The sequence below is a fragment of the Periophthalmus magnuspinnatus genome, chromosome 13, assembly GCF_009829125.3.
Source record: "Periophthalmus magnuspinnatus isolate fPerMag1 chromosome 13, fPerMag1.2.pri, whole genome shotgun sequence".
Lineage (NCBI taxonomy): Eukaryota > Metazoa > Chordata > Actinopteri > Gobiiformes > Gobiidae > Periophthalmus > Periophthalmus magnuspinnatus.
In genome coordinates this window covers 5,325,682-5,346,289 of record NC_047138.1, presented here as the reverse complement: position 1 = coordinate 5,346,289, position 20,608 = coordinate 5,325,682, and the positions used below count along the sequence as shown (strand labels likewise).

At 39.9% G+C, this 20,608-nt stretch overlaps 3 protein-coding genes across 3 annotated transcripts; 1 reads left to right on the top strand and 2 right to left on the bottom strand.

Moving 5' to 3' along the window:
- Positions 1-536: 536 nt before the first annotated feature.
- On the bottom strand, positions 537-4,904 carry pgr (progesterone receptor). The gene is made up of 8 exons (XM_033976761.2): positions 4,042-4,904; positions 3,479-3,588; positions 2,795-2,911; positions 2,327-2,632; positions 1,941-2,085; positions 1,741-1,871; positions 958-1,115; positions 537-872 (listed from the first exon to the last, which is right to left on the bottom strand). Exons 1-8 carry the CDS (start codon positions 4,902-4,904, stop codon positions 717-719), a joined length of 1,986 nt encoding a protein of 661 aa, XP_033832652.1. The 3' UTR covers positions 537-716.
- A 1,063-nt stretch (positions 4,905-5,967) lies between these two features.
- Positions 5,968-11,788, bottom strand: trpc6b (transient receptor potential cation channel, subfamily C, member 6b). Its single transcript, XM_033977670.2, has 12 exons — positions 11,627-11,788; positions 9,786-10,550; positions 9,540-9,716; positions 9,272-9,436; positions 8,976-9,192; positions 8,465-8,692; positions 8,061-8,325; positions 7,524-7,719; positions 6,930-7,136; positions 6,806-6,859; positions 6,563-6,638; positions 5,968-6,488 (listed from the first exon to the last, which is right to left on the bottom strand). Exons 2-12 carry the CDS (start codon positions 10,527-10,529, stop codon positions 6,361-6,363), a joined length of 2,457 nt encoding a protein of 818 aa, XP_033833561.1. The 5' UTR covers positions 10,530-10,550; positions 11,627-11,788; the 3' UTR covers positions 5,968-6,360.
- Positions 11,789-12,649: 861 nt separating this feature from the next.
- Positions 12,650-19,393, top strand: cep126 (centrosomal protein 126). The gene is made up of 10 exons (XM_055226180.1): positions 12,650-12,715; positions 12,873-12,989; positions 13,706-13,851; positions 14,260-14,359; positions 14,445-14,616; positions 15,102-16,959; positions 17,181-17,278; positions 17,501-17,564; positions 17,643-17,874; positions 19,318-19,393. The coding sequence occupies exons 1-10, from the start codon at positions 12,684-12,686 to the stop codon at positions 19,391-19,393; spliced, it is 2,895 nt and encodes a 964-aa protein (XP_055082155.1). The 5' UTR covers positions 12,650-12,683.
- Positions 19,394-20,608: the final 1,215 nt, after the last annotated feature.

Below are 20,608 nucleotides of genomic sequence, written 5' to 3'. Positions count from 1 at the left end.
CTTTTCCATTTACGAATGTGAAGTGGCCTTGAATAGACATCCGAGAACACTCTCTGACTGACTGAAACTGTAGGAGTTTATTTTCCAAATATTGTCCATAAAATGTCAATATGTTACATTGCACATTGTTATTTGATTTGTTCTTTTTCACAGTACATTTTCTACTGTACTGAACTATTGAGTTTTCCAAATAAAATCAAGTAAGTAGAACTTGTCTGTGTCAATAAAATAAAGTACTTTAAATTATAGCTGGGTATTAATTACTCCAGAGACTGATCTCACACTGTCAAATGTATAATTAGATATGCAAAAGTAAACCAGCTGTCAAATGGATTGTTAAACTTGCTGTCAAACTATTCCATTAGTTGTTATAAATCACAAATCAAGGCCAGGGTGTGTAATTGTAGTAAAGTTTTCTCCTCCTGGAAACGTATCACAGTGTTCCTTTTGTGGTCATTAATGTTTTCAATTATAGGGCTGCTTACGTCTCTAGCTGGTACAACCTGTCAAAAACATAAATAAAACTTACAGGTGCCTATTGTGATTTAGTTTTTAATATACTTGTGGATTAAAACGGTCGTAAAAGGGGTCAGATGGGGAACATTGAAAAACTCTGAGGCAAATTGGCAGAAATAACTTTACATAATTAGACGTTAGTATGTCTCCAGTATTCGAGCGGAGATAGATCCAGTCACATGGCTTTGGCACAGATACATTCACTTGGTGTGGAACAGCAGCGGCCTCACCATACCCGCCAGCACCTTGGGCAACTGCGAGGCAATGACTTCTGACATCATCTCCGGGAACTCCACCCTCATGGCGTCGGCTTGGATAAACGTGCTCAGACAGTACAAGTTGACCTTCTTCACTATCTGCGCGACACATGAAGCACAAGTTATTACGGACCAAACGTAGGAGTTAGCAAACTGTGTAAAAAGCAGTATTCTGGCGGCTTACATCGTGCATGGCGTCCATTAGTTTGGTCAAGTGGTAAAATCTTTGTGAACTTGCCACGACGCCCTTTTCCTTCATGTGGATGACTTTGCTCAGCTCTCGGATGTAGTTCTGCCTCATCTCCTCAAACGCTGCTTGACTTTTGAGTCCTTCTAGAGGTACTAAGAAAATGATTAAAGTAGTATTAAAATCAGACGGCTGAACGCGCCGCACTTAGAGCTTTAGAGCTGAGAAAATGTAATAATTACCTTTTAAACTATGTAAAGACAGTTGCTTTTGTTCTTCACATTATTCCTTATTATTACTGGTTAGCAATAATGCATATTTACTTCTAATGCCGTGCCACCTATTTAAGCAATACTGATAATGAAGTTTTACTATATGATTTGAATACAGTTAATGTGAAAAATCTCCTTCTTGTTAATTAAGTTCACCTAAAACAAAAGCAACTGAGACTCACAACACAGTATCCACAAACTTGACACACTTTTACCCAGAATAAGCTGCAGGATTGATAATATATACTTACTTTGCTGGTGTAAGTAGATATAAATAACTGGTGGCAGTGATAGAAAAATCAAGTCGCTATCAGGCACATTGTGAGAGCAGATTACAAGTGCTACATAAATTTGGTCAAGGTCCGGTAAAACATTGAGGTTATCGTGTTGCAACTTTACAGTAACTAATCAAAGTGTCACATCTTCGAAACACTGTAGACCGTGTGGATATTTGAGAGCAACAATAATGTGAAACAGAGTGTTCTCATTAAACCAGCGATGCTTTTACCTGTGTTGAGGAGGATTATGGCTTTCATGCAGAGAAACTCCTCTCGAGTGACCTGCAGATTCGCAAACTCCTGAGGAATGAACTGGATTGCCAAGCAGAGGTCGTAGATGGGCGATCTCCTCATCTGCTCCCTGAAACAGCAGCCGTTATAAATGTATGAATCAACCTAAAAATGTCAAAGTGTTGGGATAATTACTTACTGACTGAGCACCAGATCAGGAGCAAAGTACAAATATTCACTGGTGACGTTCTGGAAGGTTCGCCAGCCCAGAGAGAATACCATTAAGTTCATCCATGAATACTGGATCAGGGTCATCTGGTCGTTGATGTGCAGATTACGAAATCCTCCGAAAGACATAAACACATATTAACTTAGCTGCTCCAGAGCTTGTAAAGTCAAAGCCTCTCCAAATGCAATAAGGCGTGAAGCTCTACTCTGTGGTCAAAAACACTGTCGTCATCATTAAAACATTCCCACCACAAATTTGATTGCGGTGTATGCAGAAAATGCTTTTGTTCCTGATAGCGAGCCACATCCTGCCTGTTACCATAGACATGACAGTAGTGACCCAGGACAGTGTGTTACCTGGCAGAGACTTGGACCATTTGACGATCCACAGCAGCTGTTTCTCGCAAAGTCGGTTCAGACTGTTCAGAAGGATGTGCGGCACGTCGGGCTGCGTGTTGTCATATCCAGAATACACCATCTCCGGCTCAATGTTTTCAAGAATATTGATGATTTGATGGGAAAGCTGTACATCTCGCATTCCGGGGATGCAGGACACGGGGTTCAAGGCCTGGTTTTCTCCTGACATCGCCAAGTGGGACTGGAACATGAGGGAGGGGGATAGACCCAAGGCCTTCAAAGCCCCAAAACGTTTCAGCTTCCTGCCTACGACACACACACACACACACACAAGGTCTACTGAGAAGTGATTACGGACAGTACAATATGTGCTTGTAATACATCATCAAGCTTAAGGTTTTTACGTAACAAGTCAAGTGCGAAAGGTAATCACAACAAAGTACGGTTTCAAATTACACCAAAAGTTACCTCCAAGCATCATTCCGGCCTGATAGCACTTTCTGAGGCGACATGCTGGGCAATTTTTCCTTCTTATTTTGTCCACAATGCAGTCATTTCGGCCGGCGCACAAATAACTGTGATGGCCTGTTGAGTAAGAGGAGACAAATAAGTTGATTTGCACATATGCTGCAGCTGAGGGATATTTAATAAGGACAGGAAAAGCGCTGGTTTAGAGTACTTTTTTACAATTGACTCTGATATTTGATTGGTAGAAAGACGAGGATGAGATAGATAGAAGCAAGGCTGTGAGGACAGAGTGACACGGCCAGGGAGAGACATAGTGGCTCTTTTATATCAGCTATCTCGAGATAACAAGCAAAACAAGTCAAAGATGGAGAACATTAGGAACACTGGTCAATGTGATACTGATGTTAGTGGCCTTTAACCACTGCCGTAGAAGGTTATGTGGTTACAGTGAGGTAACATTTACTGACCACAGATACAGGCTATTCTTGTGCACAATGCCTGTGTTTAACATCATTGAGGAGCACAACTAAAACATGTTAAAGCACAACATGTATTTTTTTACGTCAAACTGGAACTGGAATAAAACTGCATTTCAACTTCATTGTCAACACGGAAAACTACTCTAATTTAGTAAAAACGGTTCTACAGACTTGAGTAACTTACTGTTAGAGCAGCGTTTCTCACCTTCTACAGCTCTCTTGAAAAACACTTTGCAGCTCCCACAGGTTAAGACACCGTAGTGACAGCCTGACGCCTCATCGCCACAAATCACACACTGTCTCTGAGGGGGCATGCTACAAGGAAAAAAAAAACACATTCATATTCAATTATTAACAACTTGAGAAAAAAAATCAAGCAATGTTTTCCTGGAAATTAAGGAATGTCCTTTTTTTTTGGATTAAACAAACTAAAAGTACAAAGTAAAACTGTCAAAATGGTGACTGGAGAAATATTGTTTAAACTTTTTTTTTTTTTTTTTTTTTTTTTTTAACCAATTAAGAATTCAGTTTTTCTTTTTCAATGAATTTGCTAAATAAACAATACCATGATTTAGATTGTATTATATATCCATTTGATGTAAAGCACATTGTGTTTTTTTTATTTTCTACAAATGTAACTGTAGCTCAGACACTGATCTGATCTTATGTTGTTTTAGCTGCTTAAGACACATTTCTTTACTATAACATAATAAATGTCACACAGATGAGGCATATTTAATCTCTCTGTTTAATGAAAAGAATCATTACCCTGGGAATGTGGAGAAGGGTGAAGGGTTCCTCTGGACCAGGCTCTGGCTCGGGACGCCCTCGTAGGGCGCGTGGCTGAAGGGCTCATCGTTCATCCCTAAGGACTGGCCCCAAAAGTGCGCCTCTCCGGGAGCGGGGTGCATGGGCCAGCGGGACACCTCGCTCTTGAACACGGCCTGGTGATTCTGTGGGGGCGACGTGTGCGCGCCCACGTCAAAACTGACCAGAGGTTTACCGGACAGAGAGCTCCTGGACTCAGCCCTGACCTGTCCCAGCGGCTCTGACGAGCTCAGGTCGATCAGAAAGTTGGGAGATCCGTCCTGGACAGACCGTGGAGCCGCTGGGCTGTAGGTGCTGCGCTCGCTGTCGGACAGAGCCAGGGGCTTTCTCTGCGGCTCACAACAGGTGTCCAGTGCGCTCATGTCCGCGGAGGCGTCGTAGCTGGGACAGGCACTGTCCATAATCACAGAAGGTTCTTTCTCATCCTTAATGTATTTACACGGCGTAGAGAGAATAGTAGATTGATTTGCAGCAGCGCTGGTTCTTTTCACGAAGTCTTCCCAGGGAGTCGCGTCGCACTTAAGAAACTCACTGCCTCCGCGCTCATGTTTTCCAGCCTCTGGTGCGTTAAGCAGGTTAAACTCTTTGAAAAGTGGCTCTCCACCTCCGCTCACATTCACACTGTGAACCAAAGTCCCCGCGCTTCCAAAATGACGCACGGAAGATAAAAACTGCACTTCATTATTATTAGTTAATTTGATGTTACTGTAGCCGTTTTCTATCGAGTCACTTACTCTTGTGTCTGTGGAGTCCACGGTCGAGGTGCTGATGTCGCCCATTCTGCCTTGGAGTTTACTTTCCATTCGTCTGTGGCGTGAGAGAAGGTAAAACCACAAGCAGAGATGAGCTGCACCACAGATCTTCCTGTAATCCGCCTCCTGATCAGATACTGACTTTCTCAGAAGCAAATTCAAATAAAATTTGCTAAAGGCAAATAAAGACAACACCCCATTTGTTGTTTAAGATGAACAGTTTTAAAGATTGAAAACAGAAAACCTTTAAAATCTTCATAGTTAAAGCCACACATGGGTTTGTCTCAGGAGATGCATTCATTAGTTTGACACAAAGTAAACGTATGGAGATAGACTCCCTCACCCACACATACAGACAAGTGTCCAACCAATCAACAACATCCTCTGTGAATCACATCAGAACCTGGGCCGAGTCTCCGCCCTGAATGAGCTCAGCCCAAGTTCATGATAACGATTTTCTTAAAAGATGGGTCAGTGGGACGATGCTGATCACAGCTTATTCTTTATAAACAATATATAAACGAGATCATAGTGAACAGAAATGTAGCATTTCCTACTTATATACAGGCATTTCCACTTTAATGAACACATTCATCTCAACCTGAGCCGAGGTGATGGCATCTCAAGGGCGTCATAAAATCAGCACTGCTCTAATTTCCATAGGAGATGTGTGTATTATCTGTAGATGATAGAGACGCTCCGGGACCAGTGGGGGGTTGGATATTGCTGACGTGTGATGCTCAGGCCTTGGGCCTATCTGCAGCGTGTTCTGTGTAATCAGACGGGCTGCTCTGTGGCCTACATGTTTCTTAGCTTTTTGGAGCATATCTCATTTTTCATTAAATGTCCTGTCATTTTGTGATAAGAGCCAAATGTGATCATTTTTTCACTTCTCTCTTTTGTGTTTGCCACACTAGTTACACCTGTGCGTCAGAGCTGAAATGGAGCAGTGATGTTTCCTCTCACAGATGGAGTGAGGATGTTTGTCCACAGAACAGGTCAGACTGTTCTCTCTCGTCTGTCTCCTCGCACAGTTAACTCAAACCATAGGCTATTAGCAGCTGAAGAGAACACATAAACCCCATGAAGAAGGCTAGTTAACTGTCAACAAATAACATCACGGTTTGAGTTTTATTACACATTAGAAATGTGGATCCACATTTCAGGCTTCTCCACAACACATATTTTATTTTCTTAGTAGTCGCTTTAAGTGAGCTGGCACCAGCTGGTAGAGGGCTGTATTTCCAAGAACTCACTACTGAATATGAACCAGGCTGTAGTTATAAAAACAGGGTTCATTAGCGCCACCATATGGTTGACAAGGAATACAGCTAATAAAAAACTGATACTTGCATCACACAAAATGGCTTAATGGCTTAACAACATTGTGGGGAAAAGTAGGTTTTGTTCAGTTTGCCAGGTAATCACACAGATACAGGGAGACAGCTTCATGTGTCTTAATGGATCTCACTGATAAACAAAACAGTTTGTTCCTCTTCTGGATCCTTCAGTGAATAAGACCAGCCTCTCCTAAGTGTTGGATGAGCTGTTGCATGTTGTCCATATCATGTTTAGAGTGTTCCAGTAGCTCAAACTTCAGACCAGAGATGTCGTGTTTGATTTCCTTTAATGCTCCTGTCAGACACACACAACCTTTTAACTCCACAAACTGCACATACAAAGCACTCTCCACAAGATTTATTGCTTACCTTCATTCACATCTCCACTGCTCTTGTCTCTTTGTGCTTTTAAAATGTATCTTTTGATCAGGCGGTTCATTATCCTCTGCAAACAAAATATCAGTTGTTTTTTTTATTTTTTATAAAGAAGGCAGTGATGTGAATCAGATCTATTAGCAACAGGCTGTATATCAAGACAGCTGCAGTAACAATGTCACTGCTTCTATTGTGATTGCCTTTCAGAGAATAATGAAGTATAATTAAATGTTTTACTTGGTGATGGGTAGAATAGAAAGACTCCACTGTGGGAACATCTTGTCTCTTCAGCTAAGTTAGAAAAATATATAATAAGAATGAAATAACATGCACGTGTACAAACTCTTAAATAGCTGTCTACCTTTTCCAGTTCTGTATCAGAGGTGGAGTTTGCTTTGCTTTTGCTTGGAGACACATCCTGCATGAGTTTCCTTAGCCTTGACCAGAGGGAAGCCAGGGACATGGGACTGGGAATAAGGTTAAAGGGCACAGGCAAAGTCCCCCCGTGCTCAAAATAGGAGAACCACAGTTTAGCACGTGCAAACTTCCACTCGACATCAGCGTCATCCTGGAGAGAACATCTATCATTAGTCACGTGTTTGTAGTAATAATTTCACCCGTTCCAATTATTTCACCTCAAATTTTTAAGAATATTGGCAAAACATTGTAATATTTTATTTATTAAAACAAATAACATAACCTTTTTTTTATTAATTAAAAACAGGATTGGCTGTTCGTTAAGTGAGTGCAGATTCATACAGTAAAATTAAGTGGTTGAATAAATAGCGTAGGTTTTGACATTGCCATAGCTTCCTAAATGATATAAAAATGGAAAAACTGTAGTTATCGTACTTATTCCAAAACTTTCAATAAAGGTTAGCGCAGTTTTCTCGTCTTGTGCGCTCTTTTCTCTTTAATAACATCAATGACAGATAACAGTATTGAATTACTGTACCTGAATTTCCTGGAAGGAGCTGTTGAACATGGCGATCAGCATATTCAGGAGGACAATGACCATAATGACGTTGTACACACCATACAGGACATAGCCAGTGTTTTCAATGAATTTATGGTCTATGTTTACAACCACTGACTTCACTTCAGACAAGCCGAAGATGGCCCAGAATAATGTTTTAAAACTCTCTTCAAGCCTAAAATAAAGAAAAACATAAACATTGACTCATAATAAGTAAATTACAGCAATCTCAGGTGCATCTCAATGTATTAGGATGTTTAAAATTCAGACTTTGAGCTTTTTTTTAATGAGGAAATAATATTGCCGCAACAGAGCATTGTCGTTTTTAGATTGGATTTCAAGTCCTCCCATGTAAAAATGCTAATAACTTTGATATTTCAATGTGACAGTTATGTTTATCACTAGACTTCAAAAGGATTTAAGATCATATCAAGTATTTATTCTTACCACAGCAAAATCTATTGAGATGCACCAGTACATGTAAACTATTATGATAGACTGTAATGCTACACTTACGTCGTAAAGGCATTGTTGTGCTTAGCTCCTGTGTAATACGAGTACAGATTGAACATTCCCACCATAAATGCCACAAAGACTGTTATGAAAATGACCATAAATTTAAAAATATCTTTCACAGTTCTTCCTAGAGAGATTTGCAAAGGCCCAAAGCTCTCATTTGCAGGCAATATATATGCAATTCTGGAGAAGCTAAGTACAACTGCGATTGCATAGAGTCCTTCAGAGATTAGCTGTGGGTCTGAAGGCATCCAGTGGATCCGAGCTGAAAATAAACAAAAAGTCAGTTTTGTGCAACCTTTCACACAGATAGTTACGCCTACGGTTTAGACTGAGTAATGCATAAACGGAAATGAGAACGGCCTTGACACGGTTAGATGAAGTTCCACACAATAAGTACCCACCGAGTTGGAAATACTGTATCTCAAAAGGCAAAGTTGCGTTAGACAGGTCGGTGTAGTGTCTGTCCACATAGCACTGAGCTGCATAGGCGTGCCAAAACGCCATGAGTCTGGCCATGAAGGAAGTCATAAAAATGGTCAAAATGCTGAAATCGAGAAGGTTCCAAGGTTCTGTCACATAATCGCGGATATCTTGTGACCAAATGTCTCTGCACTCCTCCCAGATTTTACCTAAAAGTACCACAAAATGTCAGTATCCATTCACTTTCATCATAAAGTAATCAACACAAATATAAGAAATCAATATTACTTGCTGCATGCAAATCTGTAAATCTGAACCTTACTTACTGAAACTATATATTATTTAACTATTTTGTTTTGTTGTGTTGATAAATGCAATATAATAAATCTACAGGCTTTTGTATACTTTTAGTTCAACATACACATATTAAGATGCATATGTGCAGTAAAATACTAAAACCCTAACCCTATAATTAGACAGAAAGGGCCTGACCTATGACCCAGGAAATGATTAGTATCTCCATCCAGGTGAAAGGGGTGGTCTTCATGCGGAAAAGCTGTGAGGGGTAATCATGCAAAGTCATGTTGGGTAACAGTGACGTGCCCTCAAATCGGTCTGCTCCGTTCAGGACCAACAAGCACAGGAAGATTATGAAAGATGCAGCATGTGCCACAAACTTCAAAAATGGTCCACACATGAGTTTTCCCAACTGAGAAGGCAAATAAGACAAGCATTAACCTGATCTGAAACGTGAATGGATTTGGTGTTAAAATGACAGATCATTTTACCTTGCTGGACGGAGCTAACCAGTGCAGCAAGGCCAGGATAGGCAGTCCCAAAGCCACACCAAAAACAAGCAGCAACTTAATAGCTGTTGTTTGCTGGCGAAGACCGGATAAGTTCTCATACCAAATTAAATGGAGTTGCTGTTGGCAATTTGGGTGTGCCACAAACTGTCCATTAGCGTGATTTGTTCCAAAAGAGGGGGATGTACCAGAAGAGAAAAGTAAACAAATACATTCATCTATCAAAACACAGTGTCTATTAAGTGCATACCTTTTTGACTTCGTACTTAATTGCCAGTTTTAACCGAATGAGATTCTGACGACCTGATGTTAGACATGACTCCGTATCCCCGTTCAAAATGGCCTCAACTTCCTCAGTGTTCCTGCACAAGTCCAGAAGTCCAACTACAAAGTCCTTACACTGCATGGACAACTTCTTGTAGTCATTCTGTAAAAGAGAACCACTTTAAATCTTACTGTTTAGTACTGATCAGTGATTTATTTTTACTTTTCATACCTTAAACTCTTTCTCAATGTTGGCCAAAACAGCCAGCTCATTACTAAGCTCTAGAGCAGCCATGACAGGATCCCGGTTTGACAGTGACAGATAGGCAGGACTGGCTAAACCTCTGTATGCATTAATGCGTGATTGGGAATGGCTGAAAGAGTCATGCCTTTGCTGTTCATTGCAAACTAGGCACTGGCACAAATATTCATGTGGCCGATCAATCCGAGCTCCTTTCATAAGAAGTATATGCACTATTTCATATTCGTGGCACTGGGAGGCCAGAATAATAGGAGTGATGTCATGGGAAAACCGCGTGCCATCTTCATCATAGGCATAGAGGTCACCGTGTAGGTCTGCCTGGCTTGGACTGTGGGTTAACATAAACCCATCTGCAAATGCCTGGTGACTTAGTATTTCCTCCACAATATGAATATATCCTTTACTTATTGCTAACAAGACTGCATCACCAATTCTTGCCAGCTTTTTCTTCTTTAGTAGTAGTTTTATTACCTCTAAATGCTCATTGGCCACTGCCAGCTGCAGTGCATTCTGGCCCATGTAGTTCACACAATTGAAGTTGAAGTCTTGTATTTCCAAGAGTATTCGCTTAACTTCAGGAATGTTTCCATATTCGGCAGCATTCAGAAAAAGCTCCTCTGTCATGGAAAGATGGTTGGAAGACTGGTCGTGGAAGAGATATCCAGCTACTCGAACGACGTGTCTCCGTTGCTTGGCCACAGTGTGCTGCATCATCCTGCCGCTTAATTACTCCATCTAAAAGCAGATTAAATGCAAAATACAAATGACTGTCAATATGTCCAAAGTAATTGGTAAAGCTTCGGTAAAGAGGTACTGTTCTGCATCAGCTGTTGTCAAGTACAAATTAGCTTTGCTTGAATTTGCATGTCTAGAAAGAAAAAGAAGAGACCCGAGCAGTGAGTATTGTTCATTGGTGGACAGCTGGTCTCCTCTGAATTAGAAGTGGCGCTGGACGTGTTACGCCGCCCGCAGCCTCATCATCTGCTCTGTGTCAAACTAGAGCTGTCCACTCTGCCACTCCCCAACACATACTGAGATGCCGTCAATACTCTATGCCCACGTCAATACATTGTGAATAGATAAAGTAATTAGAACAACTGTATGCTCTGAAGCTTTAACAACATTAAGGCTGAATTTGCCCAGACCAGTTCAGCATTGTGCAGGATACTTCCATCCTTCAGTCCTTATTAGCCATAACAGGATTTTCCCTAAAGAGGGAAATAATAGAAGCAGTAATCACTGAAGTCACCATTGTTATATTGTTCAATTAAAGATTAAAGATGTGTTTTCCAAAGTAACAATATTGTCAAAGGACAGCTTGAAGAGCGGCCAGATCTAATAAGAAATGTATCATGCTGAGAAGCATGCTGTAGGTGTCATGCACAATAACATTCATTCATTTATTTATGGGTCACTGTTGTTTCATATGGATTGGCCAAGTAATTACAGAGATATTGACCATTTCTAAACCAGGTCAATAATAAATAAGAAATAATAATAATAATAATTTGCAATTTGACAGTTTAACTACAAATCCTACCATAGAAACCCGACCTGCCCTCCACCTCAATTTTAAACTATAGTCTTTTTAGAATGTTGGAGCGTCACGTGAACCCAGCCTATTTTATCTATCTCCTTCTATATGGTCACATTATATTACCTTATTGGACAGCATTTGTATGATTTTCTATCTTAGCAAAACTAGGAAGTTTTGCATCATTTTACTACAAAGGCAAAAGGATGTGAACTAAAGGGACAATATGCACTGAAAAACATGAGCATTACACATGAGATGTGATGACGAGACTCACCTTCTGGCACCTTGCTGTTGGACAAAAGCCCATGTCCGGACGTTGTGTCCCTGAGCAACACACCTGTATGAGTCCCACTCAGCTCTTCAGACAGTCACATTTGCAGTCCACCAAACCACACAGAAGGTTATTTGATGTGGTATGGCTGAGTGCACAAGCAATCTAAAAAAAAGCACATTTACCAAATCCTCTTAACTCACCGTGCCATCAAATGTAATAGTGAACAAGACCGTGCTCACTTTGAGTGTTAATCCACTATAAAACACTGTTTGGACTGAGGGTAAGTGTTGAAAGACAATAAACCTTGTTGTTGAGATTATGCCCATCAATGCGTGGGAATTACACTAGACATAATCATTTCATAAAACCAGAATGTATTTTAAGGACTTTGCCTGGCTATTAGTAAATTTAAAGGTGCAGTTTTCTGGTGGAAGTTCTCCCCTGCTGGTTTCCATAAAGGCTGGAATGTGTCACAGTATGGCATTAAACTCAACTTTTTTTTTACTTTTTTGTAATAAATGATTCCGTAATTGAATAAATCATTTACTAGGGAACATTCCAAGCATTGTTCATCTCCATGGAGACAAGCAGGTGGTGTATCCAATGCCCCTTTAAGACAGTGTGTTAGATAAAGTTGTTGTTGAGCTGCACATGTAAAGCTGTAAAGTCTCATGCACCTTGTAGTTCAGTACTTCCCTCATTGTGCCTCGTGCCCTGCTTCTGCGGTCTGGGGGCGTCATCCGGGTGTCGCGCGCGCCCTCTGCAGGTCATGGACAGAATTACAGCCCATCGCCGTTGTCAAGGAAGTGCGTCGACGGTTGCTAACACAGACTGTACACAGAGAGGATCAGCTCCGACAATGGGCACTTCATGTTTTTTGTACTTTAGACACTGCTAAGCTTACCTAACGTGGGGAATAATGTCGAATGAAAATGCGTGTAGTTACCCACGAGGCAAAAATGACAAACTGACAGCACAGTGTTGTCTGACACTAGCTAAAGAAGCAAGTTAAAGCTAAAATAACCAGCTAGCATACCGTTATCTGACGCTCTGAAGGATGCAAGCTCTGGATGACAACTTTTTCTACTCGTATCCTCCTTTACACATAGGTACAGAAGTGATCACCGTTTTATCCATGTTGGGAAAGTTTAAGAAATACATATATATAAGCCTATGATATTCACTGTTGGTCAACCAGTGTATTGAGTTCATTTCAGGACATTTTCTTTAGCATGTTTTCCTCCAGAAATTCAAGATTAGCCCATGGGGACCTGGAGAAGGAGAAACAACTGTTGGCTGAAGAGCAGAAGTTGTGCAGAGCGAGGGCGCGCAAGTTCTCCCTGGACACCCAAAGGCGCAGGAAGTCTGTGTTTTTATTTTTGTTTTACTTGATTCCTTGACCTGACCTTGCCCGTATCTATGACGATGCTTGACCTTTGCTATACTTTTGGTGCTTTTGTACTGATATTATGAGCTAAACAGACAGGCAGACAGTGTATGATCCTGTCCTGGTTCAACACCTTTGAGAGGCAGAGGGGAGCTTGACAGGATTGCAGTCTAAACCTGGAAATAGATCTGCTGGCTCTCAAGGTAACTGGAGGCCACAGCAGAGAGAGACACTCACTGGTATGTGCAGGGCCAAGGCTCATGGTGAGAGAGGGCTGGAATTAAGCAACCAAACTGAATGTTCTATTGAACCAATGCAACTATGAACACATCTGGTACCTTTGAGAGTGATATATCTGTCTTTGTCATAACCATTCAAGCATTATTCATAATTAATTTGATTTAAAAATGTAACATATGGAAAGCCATATGTTGTGAATTCAAATGTTTAGGTTCACCCAAATTAATCTGGATGCTGACTCATATTGAATTCGTAGTTTGTCATTAAAGCTAGACTCTTGAAACACTTGTGAATGACCCTGTGAAATAATATTATCTTCATCTCTTATCTATGTCTGCGCCTGCCACCTGTAATTTATTAATGAGTTTTTCAAAAGTATCTCGTAGGAACTGTCTCATGTTTCAAGTTAGCAAAATTTAATCAGTGAAAGTATTTTCTGGATTTTGGTTCAGGGCTTTGGAGGAGCGACGGAAACAATGGGATGTCCATGAGCAGCGGATAAGAGAGAACGCACTGCAGGAGCGAAGACAGAAAGTACAAGAGGCTACTGAACGTTTTCAAAGAGCACATCTGCCTCCCTCTCAAAGACGCAGGCAATGTTAGTAATATGCTGTAACTAGGGTTGTCAAAAGTATATCAGATACTAATCAATACTAAAACCAGTATTGAAAAAAGATACCCAATTTAATAAGTATCAATGCTGAAAAAAAACATAAATATATGACCTTTTTTGAACCATTTTAGACTAATCTTAAACTTTATCAACACCAGTATAGAACCACATCGTAACTTAAAGAAAGCACTATTATTTAGAGCTGAAAATTACATTATTTTGTGTTCTGGTGTGTGCCTGTTTTTTTCAATCATTGTGATATCAGAATTGGTATTGATTATCAAGCTTTTTCCTTTGCATTGAATCAAGTTTGAAATTTTAGCATCGTGATGACGCTAGCTATAACTTATTTCTAAAACTTGTTATTGATGTTGTTGTGCTTGTGTTTTATAGCTAGCAAAAGGAATGTCCCAACTTTAGAAGATGCACTTAACAATATCCAAGGCTGCTTACGTTCTGATAACCATCAATCCTCATTTGTATCCATAAGCAGGTAAACAGCCACAGACACTTGACTCATAGCTTAACTTCTTATTCATATGACAATGATCTAACTTGTCTTGGGTTCTCTTTTGTAGAAATCACACTCCATCTCCCAAAACAAGCTCAAAAGTGAAATCATCCCCCCAGCATGCCCTGTCTGCTGTGGAGGCCTACACCAAACTGCTTCAGGAAAGAAGTTTTATTTCACTTAGAAACAATCCAGACATCCATGAGACCCAGCAGAAGCCAAGTGATAGCAGTCCACAGGTATGCGAGATATCATATTATTATGCAAATCATCAATGCTTAATCCTTTTTTAATTTTTTTGTACCGTGGGTAAGAGATTATAATATTAGATCAGCAGAACTGTGGAAGATTTAGAAGTAGGACTTTGTATTTTGTATAAAGGTCAGTAGGAGGTAGAGCGCATCCAGATTTCAGACCAGTTATCAGTTTGAAGACCAAAATATATTTTTTGTGAAATAAAATTGTAAAACAGACTGTGATGCCATAAAAGTCTTTATAAATAAATAATTAAATATGCATAGATAAATTACTTGTACCTGCACTGGCATTTTGCACCAGCAAATAAAATTCTCCTTAAGACAATAATTTCCAGAATTTACCACTAGAGGGCAGCAGTGTGTTTTCAACTTGTATAAAAGGTCCTGGGCAAGAATATCTATTTTTATTTACCAAACAATACCTTTGTATCTTTTTTATATCCACCTCTCTTCCCTCTGTATTTCAGGAGGACTCTCTTTCTGACTGTATTCATTCTGAGAGCATCTCCAGCAAGGACAGCCTGGATTCTGAGGAACCAAAGAATGGGACCAAATATATTTACTCTTTGTCTCCAGCCTTTTTACTTGACACAGACAAGTGCATTTCAGACCTGAAGAAGAACTTTCAGCAACCAACCTATCCACCAGAAACAGCAATGGGTGATGCTTTGACACAATCAAGAAAACTACATGACCTAAAGCTGAAAAAGCAAATAGATTATGACCTGCTCAAAAATAAGAATGGTGTTAACAACTGTTCATGGGGGACAGCAAAAAATGAGAAAGCATCAAAACTGTATAGCACTGGTCATTGTAGCAGTAAGTCTACCAAAAATAGCACTAATGACTCTCTTATTGTTTTAACCAGCACCCCCCACATTAACACAGAACCTGACACCCGCTCTCCCAAACTGGAGTCTGCACTGGACCTGAGACAACCCAAGGCCAACGATGACAGACAACTCAAACATCCACCCGCTACAGAAATCCTTTTGCCTACCAAAAATGGCAACAGCACTGACTATTTATTTGGGGCTTCCAAGCCAAATGTTGTTTTGAATAATTGTATAATGGATTACACTTGTCAAGAGGGAGCTCTTGAGCAAGCGGGAAAAGACAACCTCTGTGTGTCCTCCCAGAAAGAGTTGAGTGCCTCCATAAACAACCTCAACAAGTTTTCAGATGCAGATGACAAAGCTGAGAAGAAAAAAGTGAACACTGAGTTGATTCACCATACTTGCCTTAACAGTAATCAGACCAGTTCTTTTAAGTGCCTCAAATGTTGTGAAAAGGAGGAGCTATTGTCCCCAGTGTCCTCAGAAAACTCTCAGAGAATATGTGGGCTCCAATTTATCAAAGGAATCTTAAAAAAGCAGTCCAAATATATATCACGGGATGCTGCTTGTGTGTGCAACTCTGGACAGCAGCTGACCCTTACAAAGCAAGTAGTTTTAGCAATCAGGGATAGCGTCGAACTGACCAGAGCCAAGAACAGGGACTTGGAAAACAACACTGCTGTCAAAAAGAAACTGCGCTGGTTTGATGAGGTGCATGTGGACAGTGAAGACAAAGGGCAGAACGCCATTAAACAAATACGCAGCAAGTCTTCCAGTCTGTTGCACTCCAAAAACAATTCAGAGGACCACCAACTTAGCATCGCCACTGTCTTAGGGGCCATGAAGACGGGGCCTAGTATGACCCAGGCAGTCCCCAATGGTTATCACTTTACAAGGCACGCATGGGCAGATGTTGGGGTCCAAGTCAGCCTGCCTCAACAACATGGAGATGAGGTCAAGGTGCAGCAGGGGAACAACAAGGGCAGCGGCCTTAAAGCCAGTACGAAAGAGCGCACTGAAGCGGCTCCTGTTTCTTCAAGGACCAGAAAGGGCATTCACATACGACCCCAGTCTGCCACAGAGGTGAGTCAGATTGCCAGGGCCCATGGGAGACTGGTAATGCCCCGCCCGCCTCCTCCTCGGATGGACGCAATAGAGGAGCAGAAGGGGCTGGTCACCACTGCTCCATATGGCACAGATCATGCTAAAGTCAGTAAACCATCAGAAGACAGGCTAGAATCATCAAATCCAGTGTATACAAATAATGAATACAGGACGGATAATGCTTTTCTGTTCATGCCTCATCCACCGTCGTATACATGTACAACTGCAGAAAGCAACTCTAAACCCAAGCACCGGTTCAGTCATCACGACACAAGAGCAGGGATGAGACACAGTGAAAAAGGCTCTTGTTTAAAGTGCACCCCCACAGAGGAGGAGATCTCACAGCTCTGGCTCGGAGTTCGTGCCGCTCTGGCAACTAAAGACGGTATTGTATATCTTGGCTGCTGTCATTTTGCCTCATAATGCAGTATCAATGCAAAAATAATGCTAGACCAGATAAGTACCAGAGAAGTCACACATCTACAAAGTGTATGAATTTCTTTTATAAAATAGAATTTATAATATACAGTATATTAGTTGTGTACGTCAAAGTAAATTATCCACATCACTCAGATTTGATTGTAATTGTACAATATTTTTTTCTAGCACAAACAGCTCTGAGGCAACAGGTGGTAGACAGTGCACAAAAGGGAAGGAAGAATTCAGCAACTTTGGGCGTAAGAAAGCCGTCTTACTCCACTCAGGTATGTGCATGAGGAGGCTCTGTATATAGGACCACTGATTAAGGCAATAGGTTTGAACTTCTAAAATTACACTTGCTTACACTGCTCAATGCTGAAAATATATAATAAATAAAAAAATAAATGTCTACAGTTTCTACATTCAAATAGAACTTATATGTGGATTGGCAATGCAGTTGATTTAGCATTATCTTGTTTTGTTTTTTGTTTTTTTTTTTTTTACAGCCGATTAAACAGACTCCTGACCCAGATAAACAGTTTTCTTTTGCTCCTGCCTTTTGTGACAGAGGTATGGCATGTTTTTTGTTTTTGTTTTTTTAAATAACCCATGTGAAAATGCACAACTCATAAAGTTTTCTGTTCCCAGACTCGTTCCGCTTTGGCCACTTGAGTAAAGATGAAATTCAGAATGGTGGTCAGCAGAGTTGGGTGGACACTAAAGACCCACAGAGGCATGAAGCACTGCACCAGAGGCATCAACAAGGAATCACCACCATTTCAATGGAAGAAGAAAGAATCCTCCAGTCCCTGGACAGACTGAACCACCGGCTGCACTGTGAGCATGGAGTTGTGGTGTATGTGTGGTTAACAGCTTCTGGGTATTGTTATTATTCATATTTTTATGTTTGTAGATGTCCAGGAACAACAACCTGGGGGTCACAGTTTTATTGACTTTAAAAATACATATGTAAGTATGAACTGCACACACTCTCATCACCTTAAAGGGTTATCAGGGTAATTTTTTTGCAGCTTTTTTAACTATTCATGATAATTTCAGCATTATATTAACAGCTTTAAAAAACATTATAGAACATTGTATTCCACTGGTTCTCTTAAAACACACTGTAATGTTACATGTTACATTTAATTAATCGTGACTTATGTTTACCTTTCCAGACAACTGACCTCAAAACCACAAGCCCTCAAAAGCTCCAAGCTGCTGCATATCAGTCTCAATATCAGAAGAGAGTCTGACTTTTCTCTAGCGCTTCATCAGACCTCAGTCGTACCTGCATGTGCCTAGTGTTAAAGGACAGGACAGGTTGGTCAAGTGCACAATCACATGATGATTTTATTTGTATTACATTATTTCCTACCCACTCTATTGACATATGCAGTAACTTTCAGTAGTTATGTAATTATTATGTTTTTTTCAGTGTGAACATTTTCAAGTATTGCTCACCTTACCCATGTGTCAGCCTGTGTGTATGTGGTGTTTGACAGATCATATGTCTTAGTATTTATGTTAAAGCAAAATATGCAGTACCTATTTTATGTAAAAATAACTGCACAAATATATAATTGTAAATAAACTGAGATTTTGCTGAATCTGCTGTGTCAGTATAGAATTATGACTTGTAAACAAATGGATACTGTTTAAACCAGGTTATAGCAAAGTGCATTTCACAAGCAGGTTAATTTCTTCTAGCCTCTTATAAGTGCTGGGTGGGACAGAGGTGCAGAGTTTGTTGGGGTGAGGCCCCTCCATATGGGACATGTCTGATTCTGCCCTTTGATTCTCCTGCTGGGACTTGCCTCAGAGAGGTGGAGGAAACACATTTGAAGAGTCAGGCCTAAGCACTGATCAAAGCTATTGTTTAAGAACAAATTTGTTTAACTACAGGTCACTTCACTGTGTATCACTGCACAGCTAGTCACTCAACTTTATGCTATTGTTTAAAACTAATCTAAACATGTAATAAATTATATTCAAATTATATTGCTACTGGTCAAAATGCCTCAGGTTAGGTTATCATATGCCTCTGACCAAAACCAATAATTCATAATTTCTGCAATCACACTCTGCAATTTCAAGTAAGATTCTTAAAAACCTTAAGTCAGGTTAAAAGGCCTCTAGAATGTACTTTATATATATTTGTATTTGTATTTGTGTATTTTGCACACCTCTATGTGTTGCATATCACCTTCCTAATAAGGTGTTTATTTTTATATTCCAGTAAATACATTTAGACGGTCAGGCATGTTTCACAGTCCATCCGGTCCTTCCTCTAACCTTAAGTCATTATTATGTCCCACAACAGTGAGCTTAATGACATAAGCCCAAAGCAGCACAACACCCAGAAACCCAACAAGAAAGGACAAGAACAAGAGGCCTGAGAAATAGACCGTTTGAATCATACAAGTTCAAGCTTGTTTGGGCTTCTGTCAAGTCACACGTTTTACTGTCCACTATTACACTCACTATTTTAAGTAACTGAACAATACGTGCATTGAATAGGCTGTGTGGATGCCTTGGATCAATTAATTGAAGCACTTAGGTGATATCTGTCTTATTCTATATATAGCCTGCTTATTTCAAACTCAAGTAAAAAAAAAAAAAAAAAAGATTATTATTATTATTATTATTATTATTATTATTATTATTATTATTATTATTATTATTATTATTATTATTATCGTCATTATTATTATTGCTATTGTTATTATTATTATTATTATTATTATTATTATTATTATTATTATTATTATTATTATTGGTAATTTTTTTTTTTTCATTAGAGAAAGAAAAAGGTCTATTTTATGTAAATATTAAATGTAACTTCACTTTATTTGCCAGTAGAGGGCGTCCAAGCGCTCGTGTCCTTTTGCTCCCGAAACATGCGTCATTTCATCTAAGCTGCGTAAAACTTACCAACTCGTGACTCTTGTAAAGGTCATCTAAACTGACAAAGACTTAAAATTGTGTTATTGGGTCGATGATAACACATTACCAAACTAAAACCTGGAAAAAGTGTGATTTGGGGATGACAAAGGTTACCAAACTTAGTGGGTGGTCCTTCAGAGCTCCCGAAACACAACGAGCAGTCCATCTCTGTAATGTGTCTGCTGAGTGCGTTACAATAATGTCAGAATGACCACTTTCTTCCAAAACAATGGACATGTTATGACCCTCTGCTATTGCGCACAGGGTCACTCAGACAGGGCCACACTCTTGAGCCATATGCTCCTCCACTGGCATAAGATTTCAGAGTCAATAGCAAAATAAGTAAATACTAAAAAAGAAAAATCTGTATAGTTCAAACATATTAGTCTCCTGCTTCTAAATGATTAGTAATAGCCTTAAAGTATTTAGGCCCTGCTTAAAAGATTACAGAGCTATGTTGCAAAGTTGTTGCCAGTGCGACTGCTACAAAGCCACTCATTAATTATTACATTAGTCCTACTTGTGAGGGGGGGTTATTTACCATGAATAAACTCAATTTAAATCAAATGTATGCTTTTTTTTTTCAAAATTTGGGAAAAGAAGTGCAGTATGAAGTCGACTAATTATAACTTTTAGAAATGTGCTTCTAAATATATATTTACCTATTC